Source organism: Physeter macrocephalus, chromosome 14 (genome assembly GCF_002837175.3).
Source record: "Physeter macrocephalus isolate SW-GA chromosome 14, ASM283717v5, whole genome shotgun sequence".
NCBI lineage: Eukaryota > Metazoa > Chordata > Mammalia > Artiodactyla > Physeteridae > Physeter > Physeter macrocephalus.
In genome coordinates, this window is record NC_041227.1 from 113,732,804 (window position 1) to 113,751,703 (window position 18,900).

General features: G+C 50.8%; 1 protein-coding gene across 1 annotated transcript; it reads left to right on the plus strand.

Moving 5' to 3' along the window:
• The first annotated feature begins 16,664 nt into the window (after positions 1 to 16,664).
• On the plus strand, positions 16,665 to 18,491 carry HOXB13 (homeobox B13). The gene is made up of 2 exons (XM_007109460.2): positions 16,665 to 17,268; positions 18,238 to 18,491. Exons 1-2 carry the CDS (start codon positions 16,665 to 16,667, stop codon positions 18,489 to 18,491), a joined length of 858 nt encoding a protein of 285 aa, XP_007109522.1.
• Positions 18,492 to 18,900: the final 409 nt, after the last annotated feature.

Below are 18,900 nucleotides of genomic sequence, written 5' to 3' on the forward strand. Positions count from 1 at the left end.
CTGTGAAGCAAGGTTCAACCTCTATGAATGTTAAAAATTCACAAAGCCTCAATACCTCCCATTTCTAAGAATATATCATACCGATACACTTGCATATATACACAGAGTAGTGTATTTTGGTGCAATAGCAGAAAAAAGAAAAAAAGGAAGAGAAAATTGGGAACAATAAATATCTATCAATAGTAGCCTGGTTAAATAAACTGTGGCACATTCATACAATAAAATGGAACCATTAAAAAGACATTAGTAAAGACATAAAACCATCATTAACACTTAAAAAAAGGCAAAATGCAAAGCTATGTGTATGGTATGCTGCCTTTTGTGTTAAAGGTATTTGTAAGGATACAGAGGACTCTGAGAACAGTGGTTGCTTCTGGGAGGAACGGAGGTCAAAAGAGACAGATAACTACTTTTCAATCTATGTCCTTTTGTAACCTTGGAATTCTACTTTTAGCATATATTACCTAATTTTTAAAAAGATAGATTAAAATCTGGTATTTATTATGTTCATAGTATTAATTTTATAGATAATAAAATTTATTATGGAAAAATTGAAAACAGAAAAATTAAAAACGAATTACAGTTCTGCTTATGAGGTCTGATCTACACAATCTTTGTAACAACTAAAACGTAGACTTCTCTCAGAATTAGAATAAAAATCAGGCCGTTGACTTATTCGTTTTAAAAAATAAAAACAAAGGGGTTTTTTTGGTTGTTTTGTCTTTTTTTAAAAATTTCTGAAGCAAGTTTTCAGAGTTTAACTCGACGAGAACTATGCTAAAGCAGGCACTCAGCTGGTAGTCCGAGTAAAAAGATTGATTCGGCGGGGTGGGGGCGGGGAGGAGTAGGAATTAACTTTTAGCTCCCAGGCCAGGTCTATACATCTGAGATCTCCGACCGAAGAGTGAAAAGGCGACATTATTTGCACCACTCAGAGCAAAAATTAAGCCAAACTCTAGCCGTTCATTTTCAAGCTGAAACATATGTACTGTTGCGGGACTTCCCGCCTTCTCCCTGTCGGCTCGGCTCTGTAGATCTTCCGACCATTTCGCCCAGGGACCGGCCGAGGCGCTCTTGGAGATGCTGTTTCGGCGGCCACTTGGCGGGGAGTCGGCGGGCGACCTGAGCTGGGGCTGCCCTGGGGCATCTGGGGATGGAGACCGAGCAGAGGTAGAGGCACCCTCCCCTGATGGGAGTAAATGCTCCTGGAGGGAAACGCCTCCCTCTGCGCCCCTCGCGGCCTCCCCAGCCCCTGGCTTCGCAACCCACCTTGACCGCCGGACCGCTTCGGGCAATCTCACCGGGTTGGGCCGGCTACCGCGCGTCGTTCAAAAGAAAGTCGGCCCTTTAGGCCAGGTATCCTAGGATACGGTGAGGAAGCCAGCGGGCCTGAAGTTCTCCCGATCCCTGCATTGAGCTGGGGGCCGGGGGTGAGGTGGGGGACACGGGGCGAGAGCCAGGCGGCTTCTGGGGCGCCTATGGGTCCGCTGCTCCCACCCGCTTCGGTTGGGGTGGCTCTGGGCACTTGCTCTCCTTGTCACTGGAGCGACCAGCGACCGACTCAAATCCGTGCAGGAGAAACATGAGTCTGTGGCCCAAATCCTCCCCTGCCTAGACCAGTGCCTCAGCTCTCTTCCCAGCCTCCCTCACTAAAAACATAGGGAAACTGAGGCACAGAAAGATTCAAGACATTTGCTGGAATTGGGTCAAGAAGGAGATCTTGGGGACGGTTTCTTGGCCAGCAGGATATTTGGCAAACCCAGAGGATGAATTGTGTGAGGCGGAACAGACAAGTAAGGGAGGTCCGAGTTGGGGGTCAGGAGAGGGGTTGCTGGAGGACATTGAGATCCCACACTCCCGGAGCCCCTCACGAAGAGCCCTGGGGAGGGAGATTTTGATTTAAAAGACAGCAAGGCAACTCTGCAACCCCCCCCCCCACCCCGTGTCTCCTCAAAGAGCAGCTGCTCAGAGGCTGAAATGGTCCAAACATCACGGGAATTATAAACTGACTGGATTTACCCCCAAACCATTCATTTCCTCCATTTCCTCCCTGCCTGGGGATTCTGCTACCCATTTTCAGCCCTCTCCAAAGAAACTTCTAAATGAAGAAAAGATCAGCGTCAGCCCAGCAGGGCCCTTGGAATCTTGTTCCTCTGTCACATCCTCCCCCATCTGACTGGCATGGCTAAAATTGGGGGTGGGGGGTGGCTTGGAATCTGAGTATTCGCCTAAATGCTCCAGCCTTCTTTATGTAAATATGGCTGTGGTTCTGTCACACCGGGCAAGAGGAGATGACCAAGGTTAAGACTAATAATAAAAATAAAAACTCACTGGCTTTTTGGGACTTGAAAATTATGGTTGGGCCTCTGGTCCTGCTTCTGGCCTATAACCTGATCAAGGAAATAAAATTGAAGTTGATAAAACTTGGAGATCATTCAAGGTTGTTTTGTTTATATGCAACAAACCAAAGCACTTCCTCTCCAATATTGAATCAGTAAAGGTGAGAGATTTTCCCCCATGGGAGTTGTGGGGGAGAGTCCAATCCTAGATTGGAGCCGAAGGGGCCTGATCACCTCCCTTCAGGAGTTAACAGCTCAGGGAAAGCTGTTTGGTTGAAGAAAAGACAAACGATGGCTCTGGCTGATTTCTCCTGGAATTGGCTGAGCTGCCTGGGCATTTTGGCATCTTAGAAGGCCAACCTAGCGGGTGCTGAACTAGGATATCTGTATCTGTGTCAACACAGGTTATGGAAGATCCCAGCCCCTGCTGCTTTCCTGTCCAGCTCACTAGGACTTCCCCTCTATTCTGCATGCACTGAAATTTCCTAATTTCTTTGCTCCAATTTCGATCCCTATTCTTTTCTCTATATATGCTCCCATCCGGCTCTCTATCCGTCTCTCTGTCATAGACTGCATCCATTTTTCTAGGGGGCTTCTGCTGAATTCATTCACTCCTGGTGAAAAAATTAACAGTTCACTGGTTAATCGGCTCACATGTTCGGTCAGAGCATCTGTGTGATGGTGCAACTGCTGTCTGTGGTTCTGTCAGTCTGTCTTTTTGCAGGCGGAGCTTGTGGGTACTGTTCTGGATGTATTATGGACTGGACAAGTTGTCTTCGTGGGGAGGGTGACCCACCTACCTATGTTTATTAAATTCCCACACACTTTGAAATGATATTAAAATTTCTTTCCTCCTGAAACTGAAAATTTGAGTAAGTCAGAGAGGGAAGGCAATTTTATTTTGTTTCATTTTGGAGTCTCCTTGTCTTGGCTATGTCTGGAAAAAAAATTCCAGGCTGAGATTCCAGCTGAGACAGACTTTCCTCTCCATTTGGAAAGACCCCACTTCAGGGATCAGCCAGGACAGATTTCTGGGGTCCAGAGGGAGCTGAGGGGTGTTTGAAATCCAGCCTCTCTTTTCCTAAAAAAAAATAAATTCTGGCGTCCAAATCAAGGAAGGAAATTAAAGGAGGCAAAAGGGAAAAGAAAACAAGCTGGGGGAGGCCTCTCTTGGCTCCGATCTGGCTCGGTACAGGTCCCCTGGCAGAGCCTCCAAGCTCAACTCGGGGGCCAGACCAAGACTAAGAGAAAACACATCGCCCTGTTCTCCTTTTTAAATCTCCCCCTCCTTTCTCCCCTCCCCCCAAAGACCCCCACTCTTCGCTAGGGCAGGAACCCAGACGTGCCAGAGTCTCCCACCTCTTCTTGGTTGAGCTCTGGGTGGGGGGGCTTTAAATCGACCTTGGACCCCTGTCCCTCTACCCTCCTCCCTGCCTCCCACTAGCACTGCCTTGATCTGGGGAAGGAGCCTAGCAAACACATATCACTGCTCAGAGCAGCCAGACTGCTCCCCCCACCCACTATACCTCCAGACTCTCTTTAAATGAACACGTTCAGCTCCCCAACCCCACTCAAAAAAGTCTAAAAAATGTAGCCTCCCTGATGCTATGGACCAGCCCTGCAGTGCTAATGGCTCTATGGGGATCCCACACTCGTTCTGGGAAGGAGCCTGTTTTGTAGGTGTGGGGCCTGGGGTAAAGGGCTTTTAAGTTAAACAGAAAGGAGTGTAAATCCTAGACAAGAGCAATTCTGTGCTTGCACAGCAGAGACCTCATGATAGGCGGCAAACATGAATCTTGGATGATAAACACTGAATTTCAGAGGCCCCAGCAGTAAGATGCCAGGTTAGTTGAAGCAAAATTCAGCATACATTTCTATTCTGCAATGAGATGGCTTCCCATGTCCTTTGCAGACATTGCGAAACAGTGACTAATATACATAAATGTGCATGTGTGCACGTGTACACAAAACACCAGATTTTCTAAGAAAGAAACCCTGTCAAATCAGCAGTTGGAAAAACAAGACTCAATCTCTTAGTACCGCTGTCCGGCTGAGGAAGCTCTCTTTAAGCTAAAGTCACACTTTTATTTCACCCCAAGACCTTCTAAGGATAAATATGAGTTTTGTGTAAGTCTCTGGAGAGGATCACAAGCAGCCTGTTACTCTGAATGGATTATGTGAGATTCAGTTTACGAGGGCAAATTGCATTTCACACATGAGTCACCTTGAATAACCCAATAATTAATTAAAACCATGTTCTGCAGGGGATAATTTATTACGTTCACCAGCTTTTTATGAGCTAAGTGTAGTTTGGAAATGAAAAATGTGAGGGCTCTTCAATGATGTTTGCACTGCATTCTGCAGTGGCTCATGGAGATTCCCTCTCACCAGATCCCAGAGAGCAAAGTCAGGGGGTGGGGGACTTCAGCTTGGAAGGGTAGAAGGGTAGTGCCCATTTATTGCAGCTGAGTTGGACCCTCTTCAGCTCCTGTAACCAGGGCCCGGCCAGTGTTTCCTGGACTTCCTCTTGGAGATGAGGTGGGGCTTTGGGGTAGCTGAGGCACCAAAGCTGGGAGCCATGGAAAGAGGGAAGTGGTGTGGGCAGTGGGGAAGGGGGTTCAGGGATGAAACAAAATCCTAGCTCCAGGCTCCTTGGCAGTTCCTGGGAAAGAGAAGTCAGCATTATGGTACCCTTCTCCATGCCAGGAGGTCACAGCTTCTCCGGCTGGGCACCACCAAGCCCAGATCTCTTCTTAGTTTGGAGGTCGGGGGGGCATTGATGTATGTGTATGGAGGTGCTTCTCCATAGACGTGGGACCAGAACAAGCTTGTAGGTTGGTTCCCCTTCCCCCAGGAGAAATCCTCACATTCCCCTCGGACACCACCAACTATGAGAGAAACAACCTGTTGGTTATATGTATGTTGTAATCTTTATACAGAATCTCCACTTCCCTCATCTTTATTGTCTCCAAGAAGCCCTGTGTGGAAGGCTGGGCAGAGACAATCACTCCCACTTTACAGATAAGGAGACTGAGGGCTGGAGAGACAGATGGCCAGCCCAAGGACACACAGCTGGCAACATGTGCCAGAGCAGGGAGAGAAGTTCAAGTTCCCCATGTCAATAATGCCCTAGGGGCAGGAAAGAGTAAGATATGGCAAAGCTAGTCTGGCCACTGCACCTTGGAAACAGACCATGCTTTTTGGTTCCCTTGGGAAGCATGGAGGCCTCTGGGGGCACCCCCAAGGAAGGGACTGGACAGTCCTGCCACAGTGGCAGTAATTTTGCCTCTAGATCTGAAGCTGTGTATCAGTCTCTGACACTCCTCAAAACCTGGCTAATCCAAAGACTCATCAGAGGATCCCATTCTTGGCTGCCTGGGAATGGGAGAGGGAGGGAGGTCCCCCATTCCAAGGGCAATAAGGGAACCAAAGGGGGTCAGAATATGGCCTGTGGGGGGAGGGGCATTGCCTGGCCCAGCTCCATTTTCTCTGGGAAGGGGTACAGGAAACTGTGCAGCTCTCCTGTCCACAGCCAGTTGCCCTAGACAGTGGAGCAGAAACCTGTAAGAATAAGTTGTTTGGTCTAACATAGAACAGTAATCTTTTTTGAAGATGACCAATACTTTTGGGAATATGGTTGACCTGGGTTTTTTTTTTAAATCTATTTATTTTAATTAATTTATTTTTTGCCTGCGTTGTGTCTTTGTTGCTGAGCTCTGGCTTTCTCTAGCTGCGGCAAGCAGCGGCTACTCTTCATTGCGGCGCGCGGGCTTCTCATTGTGGTGGCTTCTCTTGTTGCAGAGCACGGGCTCTAGGAGCGCGGGCTTCAGTAGTTGTGGCACTCGGGCTCAGTAGTTGTGGCTTGCGGGCTCTAGAGCACAAGCTCAGTAGTTGTGGCGCACGGGCTTAGTTGCTCTGCGTCATGTGGGATCTTCCCGGACCAGGGCTCGGACCCGTGTCCCCTGCATTGGCAGGAGGATTCTTAACCACTGCACCACCAGGGAAGTCCCTGACCTAGGTTTTCAAAGAAACAAATGGTATGAAAAAAAGGAGACAAGGAGACTGCCATAAGAAAGTTGAGACATAGCCACCAAATGTAATGTGTGACTTTATTTAGATTATGATTTGAGTAAACTAATTGTAAAAACACAGATTTTGAGACAACTGAGGAAACTGAAACATGGATAGTATTAAGAGGTTATTGTTAATTTTGTTATGTGTGATAATCACATGATGGTTCTGTTAAAAAAAGAAAGAAAAAGAAAAAGAAAGAAAGAAGTCCTTGTCTGTTAAGGATTCAAACCAAAGTATTTTTGGATGAAGTGATGTCTGGGACATGCTTTAAAATACTCCAGAAAAATACTGAAATAAGATTCGCTTTGAGTTGTTAATTGTTGACACCGAATGATGAGTTTAAGGGGTTATTATACTCTTCTGTATGTGTGAAACTTACTTTTTATTTTTACTGTTTACTTTTCTGTATACGTGAAATTTGCCACTAGAAAACAAATCAATAAGGCTGTGGATCCACATCCCAGAAAAACCACACACACACACACACACACACACACCAACTTTCACCCTCAATATCAAGGGGTGAGCCTTTGAGAACCCTCATGGAATCGAGTTCAGAATCTTCAGGCTCACCAAACACCCATTTTTCCCCAGGGAGAGAGCAGGATTGGGAAGTGTTTTAGCACCAGACTGATCCATCATTTTTCTTCTCTGCGGTGCTATGGGTGTGGGCAAAGGGGCCAACAGACACTCAGGAGTTTGAGTCTCAGGGGATTCAGCTAGAGGTGAATATTCCAGGCATAGCTCCCTCCTTGGTCTTACGGACTAAGCTCCGAAGTGAAACAGGGTGGTAGGAGAGGGGTAGGCATAAGCGGGCTGAGCTTAGTCCCTAACTTTGTAGTTTTATAAGTCATGGGGAATACATAGAAAAATTACTGCGTGTTCCTGAAATTTGTGTAATAGTGTATATCAACTATGCCTCAATTTTAAAAAATGCGTGTGTGTTAAAGGATTCCTTTATTGTGGAGTCAGTATTTTATTTTTCCCCAACCCCTTTATTTCCTCCCTTTTCCTTTAATAGCTTCCCAAATATCTCAAGTCTATTTGTATCAGTTTGTAGTTTTAAATGGGATTTATTTCCATTTTAAAAATTGGAGAGGACTTGGTGTTTGAATAGGGAAGAGAAAGTGAAATGGTCAAAGCCTGGATTTGGTGCCATAAAGACCCATGTTGGAGTCCAGGCTTCATTATTTATTAGCCTCTTGAAGTTGGACAAATTAAATCTCCTAAACCTCAGTTTTCTTATCTACAAAAACGAGAATAACAATTGCCCTCTACCCAGTTCTACTGCTGTGAGGATTAAATGAAAGGTACATACCGAGCGCTTACACGCCCTGGCACACCCGCACATGAGTGACGACGATGGTGAGGATTCTGAAGGAGACGCCCCAAGAAGCCCGAGGGGCAACGCGCAGGGAGGTAGGGGCCCGAGGTGCTGGCCAAAGCGGCGTCCAGGGAGGCTGCGTCGCAAACCCGGGTCGGGCAGGCGGCCGCGCGTTTCTCTCCGACGCTCTAAGCGGGTTTTGGTCCAGCGAGAACTTCCATCTTGAGGTAGAACCTCTGCCTGAGGGTGGGGGATCCCTGGAGGACAAGCTGCACCCAAGTCTCTGGGTGGAAGGGAGGTCTGGCTCCCATGCTCTCCAGCTGTGCCTTTGAGGTTAGAGACCTCAGCCGCCAACGGGGCCGTTTTGCCAGGCGCGGGCGGGCGGACAAACCTCAGCTGGGTCCGCCGCATTACTGAAAAATCTGCCCGACCAAGTGTTTACACACGGGCACGGAAGGGAATGAAGGCTCTTGGACAAAAGCGGGAAACTCCTTAGGCTGCCCCTCGTCTTGGTGGAGAGTTCTTGGGTTCCCTTGGGAGCCGCCTAGCCCCCCTGACACGCACGGGTCTCAGGCCACGAAGGGCCCCCCGGGGACGAGGTCCACGGTCCATCTGCACCTCTCCTGATCCAAGGCTTGGCCTGCATCCCTGGGACAGGTGATTCCTGAGCTAGAAAAACCATGCAGATGGGGCGGGCGAGCAGGGGATAAATGCGGCAGAATCCAAAGGTAGGCTAGTGGGGGGGATTCCAATCCAAGGACGGAGAGGACCCCCAATCCCTGTCTGCATCACCTCCATACACACAATACACACAGGCAGCTGCAGGTCTGGGTTGGGCCTGTGCTAGATCCTGGGGGATATTGAGGGACTGGAGGGGATGGAAAGATATGGTCTTCTTCCCATGGCTCTTCCTCAGGCCCCCATCTGGGCCTCTGGGGCTGAACCCTGTTGCTCTGGAAAGTTTCCAGGCTGACCTCAGGAATAAGAAACTGGAGCCCTGGCCTTGCCTAGAGGAGCTGGAACAGCCAGACCAGCAGTCCCTCAGCCTGGGATGGGTTGCCCTTGTGACCAAGCTTTGGCCCTGTAGGACCTGCTAGACAGGGAGCTGAGACTTGAAAACCACCCTGAACTTGTGAAGCTTCTACATACTCAAAAGTCCCCTGTGTGCCTGGGGGAGGCATGAGAGGGATAGTCAGGGCATCACCGGAAGTTCCAACATCACATCCAGCTGCCATAACCATCTAACTTCAGGGTTCATCCCTCCTCCTGCTCCCACTGTGGCAGCGCAGAGCAGCCTGGACCCACAGAACTGGCTATCGGTTTCCTGAGGTCAAGTCATTCTGACTTAGGCAAGACAGCTTCTTTTCCTTAGCATCTGTCACCCAGCTACTTGAGCACATAGCTGGCTAGAACTGAATGATCTCTAAGGATCCTCCAATTCCAAATGCCAACTGACTAGTTTGGGTAACTAGGGGATTTGAGGCTTCCTATTCTAAACTTCTAGATCCTTAGCTCCCGATTTACCTTCTACACCTGGAGCTTCTAAGATTGGAATTTCCTCTCAAGCCCTACCATGGCCATATAAGCAATGTGAGGGGAGAGCAAAGATTTTCATGTCTCTGGGGAAAAATTTCTGGCATCTGGGGACAGTAACAGCCACCATCCCTTCCAATCATGGATAAAGCTATGGACTCTATGGAGGCCAAATATTTTTTAAAAAAAATTTTAGTGGGTGATTTTCCCATTTAAAGTGAAAGACACTTTGTCTACCCTCTCAGAACTCTTAGAAAACCTCTGAAGGAGGCTAGAGGGGAAGAAGCACTAGTTTAAGCCCAAGTGACCTACAGCTGAGCAGATTATGAGCCCAGAGCTCTGCACCAATCCCAAATCTCACTTTGATGGAGTTCCTGATGTGTGGCCCAATATCAGCTCTGGACGTTTAGGGTAACACTGTAGACAATTGGACAGATTCCTCCAGCCTCATAGGGTGTCAGGGTCTGGGATAAATGGCCAGTCCAGAACCGTGGGGGCGTGAATGAGATGGGCTTTCCTCCAGGTCAGAGTCCTCAGATGGTAACAAGGAACTACCCAATGTTCATCTCAGGCTGAGGCTGGGATTCAGAAAGGCAGATGGCATGTGTATGTATGTGTGTGTGTGTACAGCCAGACACTCTTGGAGGCAGAAGGGTTATTTTCAAGGCTTTCTTGAATCCCAAGAAGGTAGTCTCTTGTGGCATCCTTCCCTCCCATCTTGGTTATGCCCCTTCAAAGACAGGAACCCATGAGCACCATGGACAGGACATGTCTTAGAAGGCATGGATTATGGGCCATTTTCCTCTGCTCCATGGTGTGTGCATGTGTGTGAAATGCTTGCCTTTCTCTTCTCCCAACTTTGTTTCTTGGAACAGATAACTCAGTGAGAGGAAAAGGGAAAAGCTCTTGCTATGGTGGTGGTGGTGGAAGAGGTGAAGACTAGACTACGGTCTAGTCCTGGGCCATTGGAAGGGTCTCAGATCTCTCAGCAAGGGGAATGAGGGAATCAGAGCAAGAAATCAAATCTCTCAAACTGTACTTTCCCCTAAACCTCAAAACTACAGCTCCAGTTCAGGCCAAATAGGCAGGTTTGGGACTGGAGGGGCCAGGGCCTCGTTGCTGACATTCCTCTTGATTTCAGGAGTGAAAACTTAGCAGAGTCTATACATGAGTAGCCAGAATTTATCCTGATAATTATCACCTACATCCACATTCCCTGAGGGAAAAAACAAGGTGGAGATGGGGGTGGGGGGGCGGGTTGTGACTCAGATTGCTTTCTCGAATTTGCAGGTAGGTTTGTTGATATATTTCCCATTCCTGAGCCCCATGCAGGATCCCAGGGGCTGGAACAAAGGAAGCGGAGTCTCCCAGGACCCTGGAAGCTGCTGCAAACCCCAAAGACGTTGGCCGTGGGCTCTCACTTGAGGATGCCACCTTTATGAGTGGGATTTGAGGGTCCGCTCCCAAGTGTGTGTAGGGGGTGAGGAGGCTGGAGGGCTCGGACAACTACAGGGTGAGGGTGGAGGAGGTGATCTCCTGCACCAATTTCATCCCATTTAATGGGATACTGCGGAGTTTACACCCTAGGGCTGATGGTCCCATAACGGTTGCCTCTCAGAGGCCGGGTCGAGGGGCTGGGTTCCCTCAAGGACCTAAAAACTGCGCCCCGCCCTCTAGACCTGCGCGGAATAATCAGCGGCGAGCCTAGAGGCCTCTTCCTGGCTCTCTCCACGGTTTCCCTCCACACTGAGGCCTTCAACCTCCAGGAGCGCTCCCTTCCCTGCTCCCGCCTGCCCTGCGCCTCTCTTGTGCCCCGAGTGAACACTGATGCGGACTTAAAGAGCAGCTGGTCCAACGCTTCCCTTCTGACACACGGCAGATAGGAAAACGGAGGCACAGAGAGAGGAGGTGACTTTTGCCCACCACTCCCAGCTAGATCAAAACCTTGCCTGAACCTTGCGCCCCTCAGTGCGGCCCTCTAGGCCCAACATTCCTAACGGCTGGGGCCCGGATGCGCCTGGGCTTCTCTGGATTGGGGCTGCGGGCGCGTGATCGAGGTCGCCCCCCCGCCCCCCAGTAAAGCGCACGGTCCGAAGGGGGGCTGGGGTCTCTGGGCCAGCGGGCCTTCCAACCCGGCATGCGCACACGTGGCAGGTCAGGAGCAGCCGGCTGTTCAGCGCCCAGCAGCTTTACTCCCATCCCTTCTCACTCCCCGCCTCCCTCCCTCGGCTCTGGACCCCGCTCACGTTCCCCGGCTCACCGCTTCTCCGGTTTCTCGGCGCCATCAGGACGGCGGCGGCGGCCATGTGGCTGGCACTAGCTTCTCCCCTTAGCAGACCCTCCTCGATTGCCCCTCAGATCCACTTGCTGGGCGGTGGAGGCCGCGATCGGCTCTAATTAAGGACTAATAGCTGGATCCCTCAGCCTCCGCCTCCGAAGCACTTAGGTTCGTCCTGAGAGGGTCCTAAGCCCAAGGATGTCGCAGGGCTGCCCGGGCAAGAGGGACGCGGAGGTGAGAGTGGCCTCCTCCTGACCAGTCAGGCCTCCACTCTCTGGTTCTCGTAGCTCCCAGACTCCGCCGTCATTTTGTCCAAAAGGTTTTCCTCTGGGGCCCGTGCAGGCCCCGCCTGACTTCTTTTCAGGGAGAAGGGCCCGGGTCGCCTGTCATCCCCAGTCGGGCCTGGCCGTTCTCGCCGCTGGCGGGCTCGGGCTGGCGACGCCGCTCCAGGAGCGTCCTGCGAGGCCGCCCGGCCAAGGGCAGGCTCCGGCCGCGGGGAGCTGCGGGCAGGCCCCGTGCAGACTTCGGAGAAGAACAATGGAAAATTGAGAGGGCCGGGAAAGGGGGTAGAGAAAAGTAAGAAGGGAAATAAGAGAGAAAAAACAGGAAAAAAAAAATAAAGAGCTGGATGAGAGGGAAACACAGAAAAGGAGGAGGGAAGGAAAAAGGAGAAAACGAAAGAAAGAAAAGTGAGAGGACGAAGAAGCAAACAAAAGGAAAACAGTGTAAGTGACAGAGAGGGAGAAAGGAACCAAGGGGAAAATAAAGGTAAACGGGGGTGGGGGTGGGGGGGTGGGGAGAAAGTAAGCAGTAAAGACGAGAAGAAAGAAAGAAAACAAGACGGCCCCAAAGGCAAGATAATCAAAATTAAAGGAAAGAAAGGCAGAAAGAAGAACACAAATATAAAAAGAAAAGAAAGATTCCAAAAGACAAAAGACAGATGAGAGAACATACAGCCAGAAAGAAAAGGAACGGAAGAAAAGCCCAAAGAAAGGAGCGCACCGCATCAGGCCATTTTCCTGAAACCGAGAGAAATAAGCGACCTCCTCAAGCAGTTCGGCCAGGCCCGCGCACTCTGGCAGGCCAGCGGAGCCCCAACCTTTCCAGAAAAAGAAGCGTTGCCGCTGCAAATAAATTCTCATTTTTCATCACGACCTCCCTGAAGGCCGCGGTCGTCGCCACCACGTACATTCTCCCAGGTGGGAGGACGAAGGCACCGGGCGCTCGCTTTGCTTTACAAAAAATAAACCATAATTTAACAAATGCCCCAAGCGGGGCTGGTGGGCTTCTCTCGCCCCCTCCCCCTCGTCGGCGGTCCCGAGCCCGGGAGGGGCGGGAGCTGACAAGGAGGTGCCAAGTCCCCGTGGCCGGAACCCCCGGGGGCGAGGCGGCCGCGCTCAAAGGCCTGGCTGTAAAGGTCACAGGCGGTCTGTGGGGCCGCGCTGAATGGGCTCCCGGAGGTAAACAGACTCTTAACTTTCAACTTGGCCTTGACCTTCCTGGAGGTGTCTGGCCGGTATGTAAAGGAGCAGCTGAGGCTTTCAACGCGTTTGGCTGGGTCAGTAAAGGGGGTTGGGATTCGGGGGAGGCTCAGGGGTCCTGAGGGTCTGCCTGGAGGCTCCCAGCAGGACACAAAGGAGTCTGTGGGGCTGGAGGAAGGGCTGGTTCAGCCCAGGCCGGCGGGGAGGTCAGGACGCCTGGGTTGTCCTAAACTTCAGCCCTGAACTCTTGTAGAGCCCAGGGAGGATATGGAGGCCCTGAGCCTCAGGTTCTCTATGTGGGAACCGCAGGCTTACTCGAGGCAGACAGAGGCAAGTGAGAAGTGACCAATACTCTTTAGAGAAACTGCCCTTTTCTTTTCAAATAAAAACAGGTGCCTTGTAGTTCATTAGAAACAGATACACATACAGAAACAGAAAGAGAGCTCATTTATTCAGTTTAGAAAATGTTTCCACGTGCAAAATCTCATTTAATCTTCACAGCATTCCCGTGAGGTAGAAATTATTGTGCCTTTGAGGAGACAGATAATTTTTATAGATAAGGAGGCAATCTTACCTTATCTGACTCCAGTTGAGGTCTATGATAGGTCACAGATTGTTGCAAATACATAAACATGTACAGAAAATGGGAGCACATGCTCATATGTTAATAATATGATATCCAGAACTGTTCCTGGCATCTGCTAGATGCTAAATAAATTGGGGAGGAGGGCTTCCCCGGTGGCACAGTGGTTAAGAATCTCCCTGCCAATGCAGGGGTCACGGGTTCAAGCCCTGGTCCGGGAAGATCCCACATGCTGCAGAACAACGAAGCCTGAGCGCCACAACTACTGAGCCTGCGCTCTAGAGCCCGTGCCACAACTACTGAGCCCGCGTGCCTAGAGCCGGTGCTCCGCAACAAGACGCCACCGCGATAAGACTGCGCGCCACAACGAAGAGTAGCCCCCTGCTCACTGCAACTAGAGGAAAGCCCGTGCGCAGCAACGAAGACCCAACGCAGCCAAAAATAAATAAATAAATTTATTTTTTAAAGTGCCTCTAAGATATTTTAAAAATAAATAAATTGTAGAGTAAAACAAAAACAACACCCCCATAGTATTTACTTGTATTGAAATGTATCTGTTTACATCGGGGTCTCCAGCACAGCTGGTGAGCTTCTCCAGGGCAAGGCTTGAGTTGGTCATCTTTGCATTCCACAATGATGCAGTTACATGCATTTAGCTGCTTATTTCCATGAACACAGATAAGAACACTAATATCCAAAAAGCACAGTTGCAGGCAGTGTTGCTATGAATCTTTAAATTTTTGTATTCGATTATTTTTCCTTCTAAAAAATAGATAGGCTGATGTAAAGTGAAGAAATAGCCAGTGTACATCTTGAATTTTTTCACAGTGAACACACCCATGCAAGTGTCACATAGATTGAGATTGAGAACATTTCCAGCCCCCAAGAAGGCTTCCTTACATCACCTCCCTGTCAGGAGCTCCCCTCCCTAGGGTAATCTCTTCTGACCTCTATCACCATAGATTGATTTTGGCTATTCTTGAACTGCATAGATGTAGAATCATACAAAAGTTACTCTTTTGTGTCTGGCTTCTTTCACCCACCTATCTGTGCAATTTATGTTGTGTGTAGCAGTCTTTTTTTTTAAATTGATGTCTAGTACTCCATTCTTTAATTATAGTACAATTTATTTGCCCATTCTACTATTGATGGATATTTGGGTTGTTTCTATTCTTGAGCTATAATAAATAAAGCTGTTTTGGACACTTTAGTACATGCCTATTGATGAACATAAACATTCATTTCTGTTGGGTATATTCCCAGAAATGGAATTGATTGGTCTATTTTTAAAATTTAGGGATCTATTCATGCCTGTGCTGTCATCTAGCAAGCAAAAACCAGTAAAAATAATTCTTAGTCTTTAGGTAAAAATCCTGGTATTTCTGCCTTTCATAATCAGACAAACAAGAGGCTGTAATAAGAAACTGGAAAGCATCAAATAGACATCTCCTCCCTTTTCTCTCACGTTGTTTTCAAATAAATCAAAATCCATTGAGGATTTCATGCTTGGTGTCTTCATTTATTAGCAGTGTTCATTGAGGGTGATGTATCATCTTCACTACAGCCCTACAACTTGGGGCAACTCCAGTTTGCATGGGCCCTTTCCCAAAAAATGGCTCAAGTTCAGACTCAGGTTGGTGAGGGGGCACGGCTGAGCCCACCTAGAGGGTAGGGTGGTCTGTTCTATATAACTGCCTTGACCCTGGTGTAGAATGCAAAAGTTCCTGTCTTCTCCAGAAAAACTGTGAGTTCTAGAAAAAGTGAACCCAGAAGGATTTGATTTGGGAGGGGTAGTGGTACAAACAGAAAACCTCTGAAGACAGATCTGTGAAACAAATTGGTTTGGGTCTTCTGCCTTGCACTGCACAATAGGCCCCAACAGAGAGGCCTCAGGCAATTCCTCCAGTGGTTGGGGCTCCCTCTCCCATCTCCTTTTCCTTCTAAGAAAATGTAAAGCCTGGAGGAAGCAGATAGGGGAGATGGAAATCCAGACCCCCTTTTACAGCCAGGTCCAGAAGCTCCATTTCCACTTTAGGTCTGAACGTTTAGCGTCTCCAGTTCTCAAGTCTCCTTCTTTGGAGCACGTGTCCCGCTCCCTCTCCCTCCCACCCCTCTCGGAATCCGGAGCTTTCTGGGCAGAAACTGGAGTCCCTGGGGAAGAGAAGTCCCAGGCACTTCCCTGGGCCCGGGAGCAGCTTATTACTGCGCATCCAGGATGGAAGGGGCACCTGGAGTGAACTGGGATGCTAGCACCTAGGACTCAAAGCAAGGGGCTTCCAGAAATACCCCTTAATCCCCATTTTCCAGCCTCCTCTGACTCAGGCACATTCCCGGGTTCCCCTTTCAGGCCCAGAGCGGCCTCCCGGTCCCACCCCCGACTCCCCTTCCCCCCACGAGATGGACACTTTATAGGGAGAGCTTTTTATTCTCTCGTTAAACCTGCCAAAGCACAGGAGACAGAGAGCCAGGGAGGGAGAGGAGGCGACCGAGGTGGGGCGGGCTCCACGTCCCCTCTCCCGCCTTCCACTACTCCCCCCCCCACCGCACCCCCGACGTAGCTGGGTTGCTCCAAACTGGAAAGCAGCGAAAGGACACCTCCTCTCTTTTCTCTCGTTTTCAAATGCAATAAAAAAAACCGAGAGAGGGAGAGAGGGAGGGAGGGAGAGAAGGAGAAAGGGGGGGAGGGAGGAAGAGAGAGAGGGAGAGGAAGAGAGTGAGGGACTGAGGGAGAGAGGGAGGGAGGGAGGGAGAGAGAGAGGGAGAGAGGGAGAGAGGGAGAGGGAGAGAAAGAGAAAGCGGGGGTAAAGTATTTTCGCAATTTCTGCCATGAAGATTTTATTAGCTTCTCTCCGCCAGGCCGCAGCCAATCAGCGCGCGTGCCCGGGCACCTGCGTCTCCTGCGTCAAGACGGCCGGGCTGAGCGAATGCAGGCGCCGAGAGAGCTGGGAGCGATTTAAAACGCTTTGGATTCCCGGGGCCTGGGTGGGGAGAGCGAGCTGGGTGCCCCCTGTATCCCCCACCCCCAGCACCCCATGAGCCGACCCTCGGCCCCATGGAGCCCGGCAATTATGCCACCTTGGACGGGGCCAAGGAAATCGAAGGCTTGCTGGGAGCCGGAGGGAGTCGGAATCTGGTCGCCCACTCCCCACTGACCAGCCACCCAGCGACGGCGCCTACGCTTATGCCCGCTGTCAACTACGCCCCCCTGGATCTGCCAGGCTCTGCGGAACCACCAAAGCAGTGCCACCCATGCCCCGGGGTGCCCCAGGGGGCGTCCCCAGCTCCGGTGCCGTACGGCTACTTTGGAGGCGGGTACTACTCCTGCCGAGTGTCCCGGAGCTCGCTGAAACCCTGTGCCCAGGCGGCCACCCTGGCCGCCTACCCTGCGGAGACTCCCGCGGCCGGGGAGGAGTACCCCAGCCGCCCCACCGAGTTTGCCTTCTACCCGGGCTACCCGGGACCCTACCAGCCTATGGCCAGTTACCTGGACGTGTCGGTGGTGCAGACCTTGGGCGCCCCTGGGGAGCCTCGCCATGACTCCCTGCTGCCTGTGGACAGTTACCAGCCCTGGGCCCTCACCGGTGGCTGGAACAGCCAGATGTGTTGCCAGGGAGAACAAAACCCACCGGGTCCCTTCTGGAAGGCGGCATTTGCAGGTAAACTGCCCACTACTCTGGATCCCCTTGGCGCTGAGTGTGGGGTTGTAGGCCTTGCTGGCACTTGCCTGGGAGGAGGTGGAGGGAGACTTGGGGCTGGTGAGGAGGAGCTTGGTTCTCCTTGGTTGGCTATTAGAACTCTGAAGGAGGGTCCAGGCAGTTAGAGAGCCTGGGTAGAGGCCCCAGAGGGTCTGTGTGAGGGCCTGAGCTGCGGGCTATCTGAAGCCTGAGGACCACCAAGCCCCTGACCTCCCCAGGAGGCCTTGGGACCAGCCTTTCAATATGCTGGTGTGTTTGGCTCTCTTTGCTGTTGTTTGGGGCTCAGGGTATCCCTGCCCAGCAGGATCCCAGTTTAATTCTTCAAAAGGGCCAAATAACTCTCAATTCATTGAGTATGGGGTACAGTGGGGTGAGTGGGAACAGAGAAATTGGATGTTCTGTGAAGAATACAACCCCTCACTTTCTCTCAGATGAGTTTTTCAGTTTCCAAAGGGAAGTTTAGATTTCCTGCAGCCATGGCTTAGGTGTGTGCATTAGTGCATGTGTGTGTTGCGAGTGGGGGCAGAAACGTGTTCCCCCCGTACAGAACTTGCTTGTAGTATCTATAAGAATGGCCAAGAGTTGGAAAATGCATGTGAGGGTGGACATATGTAGACGGTGGGCAAAGGTCTGGCCGTGTGTGATGGGTGTGTTTGCAGACTTGCAGGTGTGAGGGCAGTGAAGAGTGAGGGTGGCCTGCAGAAACCGCTTTCCAAGGCTGGGTGGTGATCAGAGCTGGAAGCCGAGGTGTCCTCTTGTGCTTTGGGGGAACAGGAGTGCACGAATGCCTGTAGGGTTACCTGAGTGCTCCTGCAGGGTGACTTAGCTTGTGGGGCCTGGGTCTGCGCCTGAGCTTGCGCCAGGCGGTGGTGTGAGTATGTCTTGGTGGTGTGAGTATGTCTTTCTCTCCCTCCCTCTCCTGCCGCGCAGACTCGAGCGCGCAGCACCCTCCAGACGGCTGCGCCTTCCGCCGCGGCCGCAAGAAACGCATTCCCTACAGCAAGGGGCAGCTGCGGGAGCTGGAGCGCGAGTATTCGGCTAACAAGTTCATCACAAAAGACAAGAGGCGCAAGATCTCGGCGGCCACCAGCCTCTCAGAGCGCCAGATCACCATCTGGTTTCAGAATCGCCGGGTCAAGGAGAAGAAAGTCCTCGCCAAGGTCAAAACCAGCGCTATTCCTTGAGGGAGCTCCCTGGCTGTGCTTGGGGATGGGGGGGAGGAGGAAGTCGGAGTATCCTGGGGAGACCAGGAGGCTGCCACAGCCAGGCTGGGGCCCAGGACTCTGCTGAGAGGCCCCCAGAGGTGACACTCTTCCCAGACCAATGCTCCTGGGCTGTTCCTCAGGGACAGCTTGGGTAACCCATTGGTCCCAGAGAGCCAGCGAGGCCCAGAGTTACAGCCCAGTCCACCAGGTAACACCACCCAAAGGACCTTGTCCCAGTCATAATCATTCATCCTGGCAGTGGCAATAATCGCCATAGCCAGTACTAGTTGCCATGATAATTAGTATCATATTTTCTATCTAGAGCTCTGTAGAGCACTTTAGAAACTGCTTTCATGGATTGAGCTGATTACGAATAAACTTGGAAGGA

Coding starts and splice junctions, on each gene's coding strand:
- HOXB13 (XM_007109460.2), top strand. CDS start 16,665: ATGGAGCCCGGCAATTATGCCACCTTGGACGGGGCCAAGGAAATCGAA. Junction 17,269..18,237: donor CTGGAAGGCGGCATTTGCAG/GTAAACTGCCCA, acceptor CCTGCCGCGCAG/ACTCGAGCGCGCAGCACCCT.